The 18,270-nt window shown below is 50.8% G+C and overlaps 1 protein-coding gene across 2 annotated transcripts in view; it reads left to right on the forward strand.

Moving 5' to 3' along the window:
• The window catches only part of PLXNA4 (plexin A4), a 480,156-nt gene that overhangs the window by 76,531 nt on the left and 385,355 nt on the right, over positions 1-18,270 (forward strand). For both annotated transcript variants that reach the window (XM_086395591.1, XM_086395590.1), the window contains exon 3: positions 17,702-17,884. In XM_086395591.1, coding sequence (XP_086251717.1) covers positions 17,702-17,884 — 183 coding nt within the window. The remainder of the gene's footprint in view (positions 1-17,701; positions 17,885-18,270) is intronic.

Here is an 18,270-nt window from a genome sequence, read left to right on the forward strand (position 1 = left end):
AATGACAGGCCAGATGCTGTGCTGTGTGTATGTTTATTACACACTCAGATGTAGGTCCCTGGGGGAAATGCCCCAAGAGTGTTTCCACGGGAAGGTGCTCAGAGATCTCCCAATCTGTATCTTTGTTCTGAGGCCCGACAACTTGAGTGAGTTGCACTAAGTCACATATTTTGTGTATGCATGGCAGAGACTGCATTTGAGGAGAAAACCCTTGCCTCTCGCCACCACGCTTGCACACACGCCCACACACACCTCTATACACATGCATTGCATGTACACAAGAAATACCCCCATGAGCTCACACACACGCTCCTTGTGTTAGAAAATAGTAAGTTTATGCTGTGTGCTTACTTAACAGCTAGTTCTTTTGAGATTAGAGGGGTTGGCTATTTTTGCTGCAGAAAACTTGCTCCTAGCCTGTCTTTTGGGGCGATGCTTTTGGGAGTAAAATCAGCGGTGGGGATCAGCCTGACTGCCCACAGGCAAGCATTTGTCTCGCCCTTGCTCCCTGCCACAGCACAAAAAGCAGAGTTCATCATGGGGAGTCTGCAGAGCTGTAGGTCCTAACATCCGCCTGGCGGCCTTGGAGAGAACAGAGGAAAGGCAGCTTTGCAAGACAGGCTAATGCCAGTACTGGGACTAATGGAGCCAGATAACAAGCTTTTGATTTTTCTTTGGGCTTTAATTAGCCTTTTCAAGTTCGAGGCAAGTTCAGGGTTGAGAGCAGAAAGGAGGAGGCCAGAAACTCCACACAGGGCTGGGGCTGTCTCCCCAGCCAGTCTAAAAGACCACACTGGCTTTTAATGCACAGTATCAGTTTCTTTTGATTCAGCCGATGCTCGAGTTACTTTGCTCTGGGGCTAGGCTACGCTTCTTTCGGCCTCAGCCCAGACCACACAGGTTTCACCCGCCTCAGCCAGGCCAGGCTCCTGAGCATTCCCATTGAGGAGCCCTCTCAGGGACACTGTTAGCAAACCCAGCTTTTCCCCGCACTCTTCATTCTCAAGGCCATTGCATTCCTTTCCCTTATGCCTTCTTACCTTGAGGCAATGAGGGATGGGGATGGGACGAATTTTAGAATTTTGTTTTGTTTTGTTTTGTTTTGTTTTGCCTGGAGTCTGGGATTCCCTGGAGGCCTGAGAAGGGAAACACAATCTCAGATGACCTCTGTCCTGTGACATTTCAAGCAGGAAAGTGGAGGAGGGGTGTGTAAGGTACAGGAGGCTGACTTTAGGACTTATGCTTTGTAGGATTGGGGTCCCCTGTAGGTTTTGTCATAGTTACAGCTCAAAGAGCTTACAAAGTGGTTCATTTTAAAATTGAGATGAAATTGACATGTAACATGACACTAGTTTCAGATGTAGAGCATAATTGTTCAATATTTGTATATATTGCAAAATGATCACTGCAAGAGTCTAGTTAACAATCCATCACCGTACGTAGTTACATGTTTTCTTATGATCAGGACTTTTAAGATCTATTCTCTTGTGGCATTGACATATATACACTGCCATGAGTAAAATAGCTAGCTAGTCGGAAGCTGCTGCAAAGCACAGGGAGCTCAGCTCAGTGCTCTGCGATGACCTAGAGGGGTGGGATGGGGGGCGTGGGAGGGAGGCTCAGGAGGGAGGGGATATATGTATACATTTAGCTGATTCATATAGTACAGCAGAAACTAACGCAACATTGTAAAGCAATTATACTAAAAAACAAACCTCTACTCTGTTCAGTTCAGTCACTTAGTCATGTCTGACTCTTTGCAACCCCATGGACTGCAGCACGCCAGGCCTCCCTGTCCATCATCAACTCCCGGAGTTTACTCAAACTCATGTCCATTGAGTCAGTGATGCCATCCAACCATCTCATCCTCTGTCGTCCCCTTCTCCTCCCACCTTCAATTTTTCCCAGCATCAGCGTCTTTTCCAATGAGTGAGTTCTTTGCATCAGGTGGCCAAAGTATTGGAGTTTTAGCTTCAGCCAGTCCTTCCAATGAATATTCAGGATTGATTTCCTTTAGTATTGACTGGTTGGATCTAGTCCATGGGACTCTCAAGAGTTCTCCAATACCACAGTTCAAAAGCACCAATTCTTCAGTGCTTAGCTTTCTTTATGGTCCAACTCTCATATCCATACATGACTACTGGAAAAACCACAGCTTTGATTAGACGGATCTTCGTTGGCAAAGTAATGTCTCTGCTTTTTAATAAGCTGTCTAGGTTGGTCATAACTTTTCTTCCAAGAGCAACTGTCTTTTAATTTCATGGCTGCAGTCACCATCTGCAGTGATTTTGGAGCCCCCCCCCCAAATAGTCTCTCACTGTTTCCACTGTTTCCTGATCTATTTGCCATGAAGTGATGGGACCAGATGCCATGATCTTAGTTTTCGAATGTTGAGTTTTAAGCCAACTTTTTCACTCTCCTCTTCCACTTTCATCAAGATGTTCTTTAGTTCTTCTTTGCTTTCTGCCATAAGGGTGGTGTCATCTGGGTATCTGAGGTTATTGCTATTTCTCCCAGCAATCTTGATTCCAGCTTGTGCTTCCTCCAGCCCAGCATTTTTCATGATGTACTCTGCATATAAGTTAAGTAAGCAAGGTGACAATACACAATGTAGATGGACTCTTTTCCTGATTTGGAACAAGTCTGTTGTTCCATGTCCAGTTCTAACTGTTTCTTCTTGACCTGTATACAGATTTCTCAGGAGGCAGGTCAGGTGGTCTGGTATTCCCATTTCTTGAAGAATTTTCCGCAGTTTGTACTCCCTTAGCAGCTCTCAAATATACAACACAGTGTGTACATGCTAAGTTGCTTCAGTTGTGTCTGACTCTTTGCAACCCCATGGACTGTAGCCTGCCAGGCTCCTCTGTCCATAGCAAGAATACTAGAGTAGATTGCCATTCCCTCCTCCAGGGGATCTTCCCAACCCAGGGATTGAACCCATATCTCTTTTGTCTCCTGAATTGGCAGGCAGGTTCTTTACCATTAGCACCACCTGGGAAGCGCATACAGTATCATGAACTGTATCACCATGCTCTACATTACATCCCAGGACTAATTTATTTTATAACTGGAAGTCCATCCCTTTTGTCCAGTGACTCGTTTTTAATGCACTCTTGTCCTAATTCCTTGAGCTAGAATACTTGTCCCATGGTGCTCTTCAGGCTTTTCTGGTCTCTTCCATTTCCTGGGATTCACATTTCTTCCCCTGAACTCATGCCTCCAGGACTCCGAGCAGGAAGCAGTATGAACCTGAGGACCCACGTCCTCACCAGGTCCCTGCTGTATTCAGCTGTACTCAGGGAAGATGAGGTCCGAGGGCCTGCAAGTGTGGGGCATCAGTGGAGCCACGTGTGGCCCATAGCCTGGTGACTAGGTGAGAGGACAGACTTTGGGCTGGGAATCTAGAGTCTTGATCTGTAGGGAGCAACCTGTTGTCTTTACTCTTGGAGAACCAGGGAAGTCTGGTTGAGCCCCCATCATGGATAAGGGCCAGTTGGCGAGAAGTGGCTTCCTCATGGGATTGTGTCCCAGTGAATGTCAGTGCATGTTGCAAATGCAAATCCCAGAATGGGCATCAGGTATAGAGGCTGGGGAAGCAGCCCGGGCACTTGCTGGTGCTTGGGGAGGGCTGGGTAGGGGAGGGGAGAAGAAACTTCTGCCTTTGCCTTCTGGCCCATTCCTTATTGGGTCCTGGTTTTTTTCCCCCAGCCTGGATGGAAAGAGGTATCCAAGAACAAATGGGCTGGTATCTGAAAATTGCTCTAAGGACCTCAGGAGGGCCTCAGCAGAGGATGGGTCCTAGAGGGATCGACCAGGCCTCCTCCTAGTGTGTCTTAGGATTTGGGAGACTGTAGACCAGCCTAACACCCTTTGCTGGTGAGCATCCAGGGTGAGGGTTAAAGATGGCGGTGTAATTTCTGTGTTTCTGCTACTTAGCACTGAGATGGTCTCTATCTTTGGTCCCTTTAAGGGCTACTGCCTGGTCTCCCCACACCCTCTTCTGTCTGCAGTTGGGGTGAGGAGCTCATAGCCCGAGGCTATTGTCATATCCCATGACCTGAGCAGGCCAAGGTAACAGCTCTCAGTCGCTTTCTGGGAGCACCAAGAATCCTGACCTGGAGTGAGGCCACCAGGCTGAAAAGTGTGCTGTTGGGCTCCAAGACCTTGTGTTCTTCGTGGGTAGAGAAGCCGGGCATCCTACTGCTCCCCAGGAATGGCTATCTACACCTCCTCACCCTTTCTTCAGCCTTCCGGGGTCACCTACAGAACACTAGCCCTTCTGCCTACAAATGAGTTATTGAATGGATGAAATTTTTATTAGGCCCTTGGCAATGTACTCTCTCCTGGCTGATGCCAAGAATCATGAAATGACATCAGTCTCTAGGAGCCTAAGAGTCCAGAAGGGAGATGCCTCCAAGCAGGTCATTATAGCCTCTGTGATGGGAACAAGGGCTGTGGCCCTGGGAATGACCATCACTCATGCCACTTAAGTCTTCCCTAAGTTTGGAACCAGTTGAGAAGTGGGTGTAGGAGTTAGGCAGCATCAGCTTTAATGCTGAGAAGGCTGGATGGGGCAGAAAACGTCAGTCTCCAACTCTTTGTGACCCCCTAGACTATAGCCCTCCAGGCTCCTCTGTCCATGGAATTCTACAGGCAAGAATATTGGAGTGGGTTGCCACGCCCTCCTCCAGGGGATCTTCTGAACCCAGGGACTGAACCTGGGTCTCCTGCATAGCAGGCAGATTCTTTACTATCTAAGCCACCAGAACTCAGCTGCTTAATCTCCGCCTCCAAGACTTGAACTTAAGTGACCGTCCAATAGTAGACATTGGTCCATGGGGCAGAAACTATGACCAGAATTCCCGCTTCACCCCTGTCTAGCCTCCAAGCAGAGTGTGTTGGCCTCTGAGCCACCTGGCAATCCCACTGGAGTCCTTGTGGGGCCTGACAACATATAAAGGGCTTCATCACCTCCTTTTCTTCTCCCAGCAGTTCTGTAGGATAATAGGGAAGGCAGACATCCCATCTAGTTGAGGAAATGGAGGATCGGAAAAGTCAAGGACTTCACTGAAGGTCATGTAATTGGTGGAGCAGAACCTTCTATACATCCTAATTCTCAGCCTGGGGCTCTTTCCACTGGTGTTTCTCGATAGGGCCGTAGTGGGACCTATCGAGTGGGGCAGGGGGATGATTGGTGGTGCTGGGCGCTTGCGTTGCTGGACTATAGAGCCCTACATGCCCACGGGACTCTGCAGTCACTGCAAAACCAGGAAATCCCTCCCGTTTCCTGGAGCCCCTGTTTGAGACCTGTTGCCAGACCAGGCATCTTCTCAACTTTGGGGTTGACTTGCCAGTCCCTCTCAGACTCACAGAGGCACTCGGACTGAGCTTTTCATTTTTAACCCCAAGCTTCACTTCACATCAGCAGTGGAGGAGAACCCACTGGTGTGTGCCGTCACTCTGACTCACCACTGCTCTCGCAGGGCAGCCCTGGGAGGGGACAGGGTCACTCCCTGGATGCGGGCTGGCCTCCCTGCCCGGCCTGGATGGTCACTCAGTGAGGTCTGGCGCCTGGGATCCTGACACTCCACCAGAGTCCGTATCCGGAACGGCCAGGCAGCCACCCCAGGCTCCGGGGGCTGGATTGTGCCCATCTGCTCGGGCTGTTTTCTTTTCCTGTCAGCAGGAAGTGCGGCTCTGACTAGATGGGTGTATCCTGTTGTTTATGGCGCAAGGCAAGGCTTTCTCTTTCTGCTCAGCTGAAGTCCTCTCTTAGACCATAATCTCCTGCTCCTGCGTGCCCCTCATCCCTCCTTCCTCAGCTCTAATACATTCAAGACTCACTCACACACACACGCACACACACATGCACACACACACACACACACACACTGGGACCCAGCCCATATGCCACACTCAAGTCCCCCTGACAGCACACATCACAAATCTCCTTTCACATCGGTGCAAGCCCTGACCCCTCACAGCCCCATGATCTCTTCTGGTTTAGCACTGGGGGCCTGACACGTTACAACTCCAGTCATTATAGATTCAAGCTTCTTCCCCCTCCCCACGAGAAGGCTTCTGTCTCAGGTATTCAGGTGAAAAGGACACCTACCTCTTTCTCTTTGGGAGAAAGCATTTGCAATAAACGTTACATCCCGGCCAAGAGCATGCAGGGCTTTGGGTCCCTGATGGTGGCCAAGCTGTAGGTGATGAGCTGGACCTGGTGAGAGGAAGGGGCTTGAAGCTGGCCTCCTAGGCTGGGTGTGACTTCCTAGGAACCACTCTGGAGCCCATCGGGCCAGCAGGGAGGGTGATGAGATCCAGGAATCAGGCCTGCAGATGTTAACACAGACACCTGGCACGGCCACAGGGTGGGGTTTGCCCAGTGGGGGATTAGGGCATGGGGCAGTCTTGCCATGTCTTCACACTGAGATCCTGACCCTGACTTCATGAAGCCCCCAGAGGCGTGCACTCTGGTGCACACCCACACGTGCACACACATCCTCTCTGCCTGGATGTCCGACTCACACTGCCTGTCCCCTGTCTTTTCCCTCTGTTGCTCTCTCTGCTGTGCTTCACTTTCTCACTTACACTCATACTCTGTGCAAGACATCCCTGAGGCTCCCCGTTTCTGTGGTGGATCCTCCCCCACACCCCCACACCACACACAGCAGCTCACACCGCAAGTATAGCTATGTACCCACGCCCGTGTACACACACACTTGTGCACACACACCCCTAGACGGTGTGCAATGGCCCAGCCCAAATCAGCAGCCGAGCCTCTCATTCGGTCAACACACAGACCAGCCTGACTTATCCATCCGGTTCTGCCTTTCCTTCAACTCCTATCATCCTCTCAGGGTGGCGTCTTGGCCAGGATGCTGGCCTGCGAGCTTGGGTCTTTGAGTCTCAGCCAGGTCCATCTCATGAGAGGTCACTGAGCTGGTGAGCGGTTTCCCTTTTGCTTTGAATCATACATTTCGTCTTTTAGAAGGAGGCAATAAAACCATATCCCTTTAAGAAAGTATGCCGAGACTCCTAGGGAAAGACAAATACAGAGACATTCATAAGTGATGATAGACACAGAACACCTTATATTTGTAGAACACTGAAATAGCTCATGGCATCATCCGTATAGTCTCCTTGGGTTACAGTAACCACCTGAGGAGACAGAAAGGGATTTCATAATATTGCTGTGCTTTCATACTTAATGTTTTTTTTTTTCTCCACCGATGTCTGCTTTTGAGAAATTTGGGCTGTGCCAGACCCAGATGTTATGTTCGGAATCCCGGGCCTGGAGCGTGCCCACCCGCCTTCCCTGCCATCCAGCACATGATATGAATACAAAGTCAAGGCCTTTGAAGGAGAGGAGACATTTCCAGCTAGATCCTCCCTGTGGTCACCTTCCTGTGCTCCTCTGGTTTTTGTAAGGCAGAAGGGAATGGCTCCACGTTGGCACACGGCGCTGGCGTCACCTTATTTACAAAGTTAGTGGAAAGAAGGAAAAAAGACAACTCACGGAGTTCTCCATTCAGTCCCTCAATTTACATATTTTTTTTTTTATTTTTCCTAGTGAATTGGGCCCTGCATGCCTTCCGCATATATGAAACGGCATCAGCGGGGGGAGAAGAAAGCCTGCATCTTTTCCCAGTCTTGGTGTCATTACTGTGTCTCTGTCAGTGTTCCAAAATATAATGGGATTTGTTCGGCTGATTTATCCTGCGTGCCGGCAACATTATCCAGACCCACACTCGGGCCCGAGGAGCGAAGAGGGGGAAGATGCATGGCAACGAGACTGGGGCTAATAAAATTTATTCCTCCTAACAAGGGAATGACCTCCTCCGTAATTCAGCCTGGCGAGCGGGGCCACTGCTTCCCAGCGCCGGCCAGAAAACACACAAACTTAATCATTGTGGTGTGCCCCGCTCCAATTACCGTTCCGGTGGCGGCTCAGGTTGTCTGCAGTAGACAGGGAGAGCAGTGGGGATGTGGAATTGATGGTCTGGGGATGGGGAGGTGGCTCTTGGTCCTTGACAGGCAGCCGCTGGGGACCTCTGAAGCTTAAGGTACCCAAGGAAAGGGACGCACGTGCGGGTTTTGCTTGGTGCCATTCCAAGGCCTTCTTCGGTCTTTCCCAGGGGTCCAGCTTTGGCTTCTGCACTGAACCCATCGTGGAGGTTACCTGCAGAACTGGACTAGTGGAGTTTCATCCGTGTTTCTCTTGCTTGGCCAGCCTGAATCTCTGGTCATGGTGTCCTGGCCCTTTGCTTACCCAGAGGGAGGAACCTGGGGCTCTCAGCAGCTGAGCTAATGAGGAGAAGGTCAGGGCTTTGATCCCTGGGGTTCCTGACTTGGAGCTGCTCTTTGCCTGCCATGCTCAGCAATTCCTAGGAGGGGTGCATTGCTATGGCTCGCCATTGGTTACAGCCTGGAGTGGGCTTAGTGTTCCTCTCTTGGGAAAGCAGCTCAAATTAGTGGCATTAGTTGCCTATTAGAAAGATAACTTGTTATCATGATGAGTGAATGGCCACTTAGACGACCCGTGTTTTGGTACCCATCTCTGTGAGATGCTTAGAAACAGGGCACATAGCTCGTTGGGAATCTCGGTGTGATTCATTGGGCTCTTTTTCCAACCCCAAGACACTTTTCACAAAGCCCCTTCGATAATGTGTTGGTCTAACCAGGTTACTGTGACTGCGGTTTGCTGGCTTCCTCTCTCTTTCTCTGTACATTCACTTCTCCTTCAATCTCATTGAAAAAGACACAATAAAGAGCCGTTCTGAGATAATGTGTTAGTAACTAAGTGGATGAGGTCTCCTTCATGCTCTTTTCTTGACATCTGGGCTCACGGCCGAGGTGTGGGGCCAACCTTTGCCTCTACTGGGGTTTCTCTGGCTCTGAAGTGAGTTTGACTGCCTGGGATCAGCCTGGGTCCTGGGCAGAGCTTCAGACAGGGTTAGAAAGTATGAAAAAGAGGAAAGTTTATGAAAAACAGTAAGCAATCGTAGGGCGATATTGTCTGAGTTTTTGGATCTCTTTGTTTTAGAAACAAGTGCTCAAGGCACATGGGAATATTTTATGGCGAAACAAGCTTTCTGATGAGAGTAACCTTAAGCCAACCAGAGCCTCCCCATGAGGTTCCTGCCTCCCTGAGGACTCTCCCTGCTTCCCTCCCTGCCTGCTGTCAGAGGGCACACAGAGTCGTCTCCAGGGATAGATATGCTGTGGGCATCAGAGCCTGGCACATCTATGAATGCCGTGGGGTCAGCGGTTCTATTTGAGATCTGGCCCCAATAAGTGGGGATCATTACTTTCCTGCACTGCAGAGATATACAGCTAGAGTCTGTATTTAGACATGAGCTACTGTACTTACCTGATCAATATCTCCCTTTATAAAGGAATCCCGCATGTGTAATTCACCTAGTCCCTGTTTCCTGTGGAGCTCTACTCTGGTCAGCTCCCAGTATATGTGTGTGTGTGTAAGTGTATTAATTAGTGGGTACATGTTTGGGGCCGCTGAGCATGAAGAATCTAAAGACCTTTACTCTTCCACATCAACAGGCACCTCTTTTTCTTCTAACTTGTGTTTATTTTATAAACTTCAGCTTTCCCTCTCCTTAGGGACAGGTTGGCCCAGGAAAGGAGGAAGCCCACTCTGATGACTGGCCAAGGGCCTCCTCCAGACAGGAGGTTCGGTTTCTCCCAGAGATCACAGAAGGGCAGGAGGCTTTTCCTGGATGGTAGCAAAAGAAGTCAGGCCTGTCCCTCCAGCAGCCTCTCTTATCCTGTCATGTTGAGAGACCAGTTCCCTGATCCTGGTCCCTTTGGCGCCACCCTCCAGCACCCTAGAGGAAGCCTCTATGTAATGCCACTTTTTTTTCCCTCCAGACTGGGAATTTGGGGTTCTGGTATCTATTTCTCAGTACCTTGATAGAACACGAGAGGTCATTTTTCTCTTCTGTAAAATGGGGCTGTTCAGTTCTAAGCTCTGGGGTCAATTTCCTCTGAAATTGTACAATGTGTGAAAGCATGGCCATGCCCTGTCCTGGATGGAGAACCCACAATTGACCCCCAGTGTTGCCTCTTCCTTGAAGCCTTACTGCCCCCCTCAGCAGTCATGGTCCCACCCTCTGTCCCTCCAGCCCCGGTGCACAACTGAAGCTGGGCATACATGGCCTTCTCTAGTCATGGACCTGGTCTGCAGGTCCTCTAAGCCATCTTTCTATTGTTAGGTCCTTACCTGCTGCTTGGTGCCTAGTAGATCCTCCTAAACTCTCTTAAGCAAAGTAATCAGCGAGGAACAATAAATACTGCTGTCTTCATTTAGTGCCTCAGTGTCCTCTAGTGGCAACGGAGAGCTCCAGTAGCACAAGAGACCAAAAGTTGGATGGAAAAAGGCCCAACTGAAGGCCCCACAGTGGGTGAGCCTGGGAAGGTCTCAGATGCCTTCTTCCCCATAATGGTCCAGCCTCCTAGCTTTGGGGGTGGGTGCAGGGTGCTCAGGACTAGATGGCTCGAGGCTGGATGCTACTTTTGCCTTCAGAGAGAGCTGGAGAGTGGGTTTGCTCCCAGATGGGAGGATTCATCTCCCTGCTAGGCCAGGAGCTACCATGAGCAATGGGAGGACCAGGTCTGACTTTGTATTTTTCCTTCCTGGGTTCAGAGACGGTGGCTGCCAGCTCAGAGTGGTTGGCAGCTGTATCCCCAGGTGGAGAATTCGCCCATCCCCGCAGGCTCACCTGGTCAGCCTCCTTTGGATCAGTCTGGGATATTTGTAAACAGTGGATGTCTGGGGTGAAGGGGGAAGCCTATGGCTATGGAAGAGACCAGGTCCCAGAGCTGAGCTAATTGGCCCACAGGGGCATGGACCTGGTGACCTTTATCTCATTAGCGCTGCTTTTGAACCACTGAGCTCTGGTCTAGTTCTGGTCTTTCCATAATAAGGACTCGATCTGGGGTTTCTGCAAAGGTGGGGTGACTAAGGGCGGGACTAAAACAGCTCCACCCGGCAAGAGGGATGCATCTGGAACCAGGCCGGGGGCCATGCTAGCCAGGACAAAGAGTGATTTCAGAATCAGGTCCCCACCCAAGGCCTTATCACTGGAGGGCTTCAGGATGGATTGGCCCAGGTTATGAGGGTGGTGGTGGGGCAGGGGTCGGAGGGTGATGCCCACTGTCTCCCAGGTCTACTCCTTCTTCAGCCGTTCTCAGGGGGTCTCCGCAGAGACCACCAGAAACCGCTGGGGTCCCTGGTGGCTGCTCTGCAGCTCTGCCCTGCAGCCTGGGGAGACTGAGCAGGAAGGATGCTGGCAGCACTTAACATCCCCTTTCTGTGGAGATGATAGAGCTTTTCAGAGTGCCAGTCTGCCTGCAGAGTGGGAGCAATTTCCCTGTAATTGGTAAAGTGACCGTAACTGCTCTGTCGTTTGTATGTAGCGACACGTAATTGCACGGTAACCTTTGCCGCTGAGTGCGAGGTAAGCGCGGTAAGCTATTAGATTGTAATTCGGAGTGTCAGCTCTGGCTCCCCACGCCACCTTCACCACCGCTGCTCGGCTCGGGGAGGCGGCCACGGGGCCCCTCTGCCTCCAGGTCTAGTGGGTCCTGCTCTGGTGGTTATGCTTGTCACATGGCATTCTCTCCTGGGCCTAGTCTGTGGCACCCTCAGCCAGGAAGAGACCCCCGTGGGTGACCTGGGATGGTGCTTCTTACTAAATCATCTGGAAGGGGTTAAGATACAGATCTCTGAGCCCCAGCTCCAGACTTTCTGATTCAGTAGATCTGGGGTGGGGCTGACCAGAATTTGCATTTCTAAGGAGCGGCCCTAACTCTAACCAGGGCTTCCTTGGTGGCTCAGATGGTAAAGAATCTGCCTGCAATGCAGGAGACCCTGGTTTGATCCTGGGTTGGAAAGATCCCCTGGAGAAGGGAATGGCACACCACTCCAGTATTCTTGCCTGGAGAATTCCATGGACAGAGGAACCTGGCGGGCTACAGTCCATGGGATTCTCCGGGCAAGATTCTCTCAGATCTCAAAGAGTCGGACTAACACACACACCCAGCCCTAACTCTTCTGGACCTAAGACTATTTCTCCTTTATTCAGCCTCATTGGCCTTGATAGATCTTTAGGAAGAACCACCTTTGCTCTTTCATCTTGATAACCTGAGCGCCTTTAATCTTGATCACACCTCTCTGAGACAGGTATCATGAATTTCCCCAAAGATCTAAGACTCACAAAGGTTATTTGAATTGTCTATGGATGACCTGGAGTCAATCCCTGGGCTGGGAAGATCCCCTGGAGAAGGGAAAGACTTCCCACTTCAGTATTCTGGCTTGGAGAATTCCATAAACTATATAATCCATGGGGTCACAAAGACTCGGACACGACTGAGGGGCTTTCACACAACACACAAGGATAACCAACAGGAACCAGAGCTAACCACTCTCTTGTTTGTTTTTGCTGTTCAGTTGCTGAGTTGTATCCCACTCTTGTGAGACCCCATGTGTTGCAGCCCACCAGGCCCCTCTGTCTTTGGGATTTTTCAGGCAAGAATACTGGACTGGGTTGCCATTTCCTTCTCCAGGGGGTCTTCTCAACCCGGGAATCGAACTCAGGTCGCTTGCACTGGCAGGTGGATTCTTTACCACTGAGCCACCAGGGAAGCCCGACACTCTCCTAGCACTTACTAAGGGCCAGACATTGTTCTACGTGAATTAGCCATTGAGTCCTCTCTACAGTACTGGGAAGTATATGCTTTTATTATTATTGTTATCCCTATACTACCCATGAAAACCTGGGGCACACAGAAGTTAAACAACTTGCCCAAGGTCACACAGCACTAAGTGGTGGAGCTGGGATTCTAACCTAGGCTTTCTGGCTCTAGTTCCAAAATAGTGTTAGCTATTTTGAGACTCAGGTCTTTATTTAGTCATCCATCAATTCATCCATGCATTTTCCATTTAATGTATATGTCTTAACCTATTATGAACTAGGAACAGAGCTAAGGGTACTGCTGCTGCTGCTGCTGCTGCTGCTAAGTCGCTTCAGTCGTGTCCGACTCTGTGCGACCCCATAGACGGCAACCCACCAGGCTCCCCCGTCCCTGGGATTCTCCAGGCAAGAACACTGGAGTGGGTTGCCATTTCCTTCTCCAATGCATGAAAGTGAAAAGTGAAAGTGAAGTCGCTCAGTCGTGTCCGACTCTTAGTGACGTCATGGACTGCAGCCTACCAGGCTCCTCCATCCATGGGATTTTCCAGGCAAGAGTACTGGAGTGGGGTGCCATTGCCTTCTCCGAGCTAAGGGTACAAACATGCCTAAAATACGGTGCCATCCTTGAGCTCATGGCCAGCCCCCAGAATCCAGTGGATCACCAGTCTCACTTTACAAGTCAGGCACCCCATGAGGACATCTGTGCAAAACAGATCTGGTATCTTCATAATGGGAGAAGGCAATGGCACCCCACTCCAGTACTCTTGCTGGAAAATCCCATGGATGGAGGAGCCTGGTGGGCTGCAGTCCATGGGGTCGCTAAGAGTCCGGCACGACTGAGCGACTTCACTTTCACTTTTCACTTTCATGCGTTGGAGAAGGAAATGGCAACCCACTCCAGTGTTCTTGCCTAGAGAATCCCAGGGACGGGGGAGCCTGGTGGGCTGCCATCTATGGGGTCGCAGAGTCGGACATGACTGAAGTGACTTAGCAGCAGCAGCAGCATCTTCATAACGGGCCAGAGGAATCCCAGAGGCTATGGCCCTGTCCGAGGCTTTGGGGTCTGTTCACAGGGTGCCCACTGCATACATTCCCATGCAGCAGACCCTAATCTTTTCCCTGGTAAGAATGAAGCTGCTGTCTAATGAATAAGCCCTGGAGAGGTGGCCAGAGCTCATTCGTGGGTATTTGTGGACTGGCAGGGGACAGGGCCTGCAGGCGCGCCCAGCTCCTGATTACCACAGAGTCCAGCCCCTTCCTGGCTCCTCTGGCTCCAGCTCTAATCTTGCTGTTAATGGGGCCCAGGGGAGGGCTCGGCCAGGGCTGGAGGAGCACACACTCTCCTTTCCTGTTGCCCAAGGTGCTCAGGAATCCACTCCAGCCTTTGCTTGTCGAAGGTGTTCGCCAATTAGGCTTCCCTTCCACAGGTCCTGGCATCTGCTCCCTACACCCCAGCCCCCCAGGGTCTGCAGGCCCTGTGGGACCCTCCCTCTGTTCCTCTCCTCCCATGCTGCAATTACTCTGATGCTTTGGCTCAGACTCTGAGGGTGGTGTCCTCAGAGAGCTATGCTCTGGCCGGGGGCACGCAAGGGCCACTCCCTGCTGCACCCTTCCCCCCCCGCCCCCGAAGGCTGTTCTGAGCAGGATTTCCATCAGGAAAATGAACCCGAAGAAACACTGTACCTTGAGGGCTCCCATTTAGCCAGTGCCTTCACACCTGTTGTGTCACCTTGGTCTCAGGATGAGCCAGTCTTGCTTTTTACTGTCAAGGAATGGTAGGCCCAGAGAGTAGGAGGAGGCTGTGCCAAGGTGTATGCTTGGGAAGCTGCTCAGCTGCCATGTGAGCCCAAGTCTTGTGTTTTCTCCCACTCCTTCACTGTTAAAAATCCTTCCCTTATCAACCTCGGCTGGAGGAAGCGAAGAGTAAGACCCCGCCCCCACCCTATGCCACAGTTGGGGACCTCAGCTTCCATGCACACCCAGGCTGGTGTCTGGTCCAGGCTCCTGGCCCAGCATCTCCATCACCCTTTTTCAGCTAGGGCTCCGCTCAGATGGGAGAAACCAAGACACAGGGGAGTCTGAGTGGGAAGCTATCTTTGTCTCCAGAATCCTAGGGCCACGGTAGGAGCCCCAGTTGAGGCCTTTGCTTCATTTGAGCCTGATGACAATACCATGAGGTCAGCAATTTGGGGATGTACCTGCAGGTCTAGGTGAGGAGCCCGGAATCTGCCCCCTGTGTGGGTCTCACAGGGAGCTGACTTGAGCTGAAACTGGTGGAGTCCTGGCTGCCAGGACACCAGGCTGAGCTGTTCTCATGCCCCCCCACCATGAAAACATTCCTCACCAGGGCTTTTGCAGTGCAAGATGCTGCCATGGTAAACACTTGTGGGTCCCTGACTTTCTGCCTCTGAGCAAGCAAGGATTTAATGCAGCCATTGGCTGAATACACACTTTTGTTTTTGTAGGTGGATGTTTTTCATCTCATGTTCTGCCCAGTGAAGAAGAAAGGTATCTAGTTACTTAAAACTCAGAATTGCAGTCCTGGGGGCTGAACAACCTGAGTCGTGTCAGGTCAAGGTGGTGGGAAACATGGACAGCCTTGTTCCCTGCCTCAGTTTCCCCTTGTGGAGAGTGGACAGTCCTTCAGCCTTATCCACTTGGAAAATGGTAGTAGTGGGTGAGATCCTTTGGCTAATGGCAGACATCCTGGTAGCACAGTTTAGGGCTGAGAAAGTCCAGGGTGAGGACAGGACCAGAGGCAGGAATGTGCAAGGCCATGAAGATCCCTAAGCTGCCCTCTGAATGCTTGGCAGTCACCGTGGTTATGTCTACCAGGGAGAAGACATTGTCTGTCCTTTATCTGGGCTTTGTCCTTCCTGTTTCCTCTCCATCTCTTTTACTCTCCACCCTAACTGTCTCTCCCTTCCCTAGTTCCTCATTTTAGGAAAGAACCATAAACATCAAACTGGACCTTGAAAGCTTCCTCCTGCCTTTGACTCCTGCAGTTGTTTTTGGAGGGAGTGGAGGTAGTAGAGGCTTCCCTGGTGGCTCAGACAGTAAAGAATCCACCTGTGATGCAGAAGACCTGGGTTTGATCCCTGGGTCGGGAAGATCCCCTGGAGAAAGCAATGGCAACCCACTCCAGTATTCTTACTATAGACAGAGAAGCCTGGTGGGCTACAGTCCATGGGGTTGCAAAGAGTTGGACACGACTGAGCGAGGTAGGGGTTGTGTTTGGTCTGGGCTGTTGGATTAGATGATGCGAGAGAGGCCAAAGGCAGGATGTGGGGTGGATGTCTGCTCTGCACGAGGCTGTAAGTGCTCCCTCCCTGCCCTGGCTGCCCCCACCACAATAAGAGGGAGGTCGAGATGCTCGGCACACAGACATTGCCTGTCACCCCTGCCCCCCACTGCTGGGAGGGAGCTGAGGGCCCCTGAATCCCTGGAAAGATTGGAGTTGGCCACTTTGACGTGGCTCTGCTGGCAAGAGCCTGCCTGCTGGTTCTCCAGAAGCCTCTTCCTTTGGCTGGACTGGAGCTTTTAAAAAAATGACACCTTGTATTTTATTTCCCTGCTTTCTCCGAAAAGTCCAAAGGCGTTTACAGGCATGAGCTCTATAGGCTTTATGGATGCCCATCAAAAAGCAGGGTTTGTTTCCTTCATTTTTATAGAGTGGAAAATCAAAGCATAGAGAGATGGAATGACTCTTAGGAGAGACAGTTCTTCTGAGAAAAAGGGGGAAGTCCATTGTAGGATCTTTGAGCCTCAGGGAGGTCTGTGCCAACCCCTAAGCTGCTCAGTGGGGGGGCACTGGAGGCCCCTCAGCAGCCACTGTCAAGGTCTTCGCCACTCCCTAGGAGGACTCCCTAGCTGTGACCCTCTGCTAACATGGGGATCTGGGAGGCTGGAATAAAACAGGGAGAGACTCAGCTAAAACACTGCGGGTAGGGTAGGGTGCAGAAATGGCTTTACTTGTTGGTTCCTGACTCCTGAAATTGTCTTGGAATCAGAAGCCAGAGTTGGGTCCCTGTGTCCCACAGGGTACCTGGGAATCCCGGGAATGTCCTCTTTAAGGGATGCTAAGAGGTGTTCCTGTGAAAAAATGGTTTAGGAAATAAATTGTTTGGAAAAAATGCTGAGAGAATTTTAAAGCTATTTCTTCCTAAAAAGACTTTTCAGACCTTTTTTTGTAACAATTAGAAATATCTTAAATGATGTTAGAATGCACTGGGTTTCAGGACATTGCCCAAAATCCTTTGCCCAAGGAACCCGTTTATGATGGAAAATCCTGTGGGACTTGTGTTCCATGGAAGGCATTTTGGGAAATGCTGGTGAGAGTCTGACAGTGTCAGGGCTGCCCTTCTTCACTATGCTGTGAAAGAAAAAGGAGGCTGAGATGGGACATAGGGAGGCACCTGTGGCCCGACTGAATTCAGCCACAAACTTTCCACTCCTCCCATTGCTCCTTTCCCCAACCAGTTGTCCATACACGTCTCTGCCATGGTGTTGGCGTACACGTATTAACATTCCTATTTTTCTGTTCCACGCCTTTGTGTCCTGATCTGTGTGTCTGCTCAACAGTAAGTGTGTAGATATGGAGACCTTGCCCCACTCACTCCTTATCAGGGATGTCTGGGTCCCATTCGCGTGAGTGGTGGCCAGTACCTTCCCAAGTCATGGTGATGATGGGCTGTCAAGATGGTACCTGGAGCAGTTGGAGGTGGGGCAGAGAGGCTGCAGAGTATGGTAGAAAGAAGACTCCAGGGATCTGTGACTTTCTGCCATGTGACTTTCTGCAATCTACCTAGATGACTGTTGACAGGCAACCTAGTTTCTTTGGAGCTGAGTTTTTCATGTGATAAAGCAGAGATTTATACCAGGTGATTCATTTCTAAGGACTCTGCTAGCTCCAGAGTTTCCTGACTCAGTACCTCCGAGAGTTGCCCAGCTGCTTGCTTCTAATTCTTCTCCCTGTTCCTTTTCAGCTCTTAACCATTGATGACAACTTCTGTGGCCTGGATATGAACGCCCCCCTGGGCGTGTCAGAGATGGTGCGTGGCATCCCCGTCTTCACAGAGGACAGGGACCGCATGACTTCTGTCATCGCTTACGTCTACAAGAATCACTCTCTGGCCTTCGTGGGCACCAAAAGTGGCAAGCTGAAGAAGGTAGGACAAGGGGTAGTCATTTTGGTGATTGTATGGACAGCCTGTCCCCAGCAGGATGAATGTTGGCTTGTGTTCTCTTACTACCCCGGGCCTGGTTGGTGAGTGATACAGGTTTGCACCAAGAAGGTGTCTTGCTGTTTTGAGGTCGACAGTGGTATTCTTGTCCCTTCTCTGCCTTCACATGAGGATTGTTGTGGGACTCACACTGGGTGAGTGTGTGGCTCCACCTCTTCTGTGGGCTGGTGTGCTCCTGAGAGGTGTGCGTCTCCAGGCTCCTAGTCTAAATGGTGTGCTCTGTCCAATGTGGGCTTATGCCCTAAGGCAAGACCCTTATTAGGCATGGATGGTTGGGAAGGATGGACAGGGGCAAGGGATGTGCCTGTTCC

The sequence above is a fragment of the Bos grunniens genome, chromosome 4 (assembly GCF_055505025.1).
Source record: "Bos grunniens cultivar Pamir isolate PY7600 chromosome 4, Bosgru_T2T1.0, whole genome shotgun sequence".
In the NCBI taxonomy this organism is placed as follows: domain Eukaryota; kingdom Metazoa; phylum Chordata; class Mammalia; order Artiodactyla; family Bovidae; genus Bos; species Bos grunniens.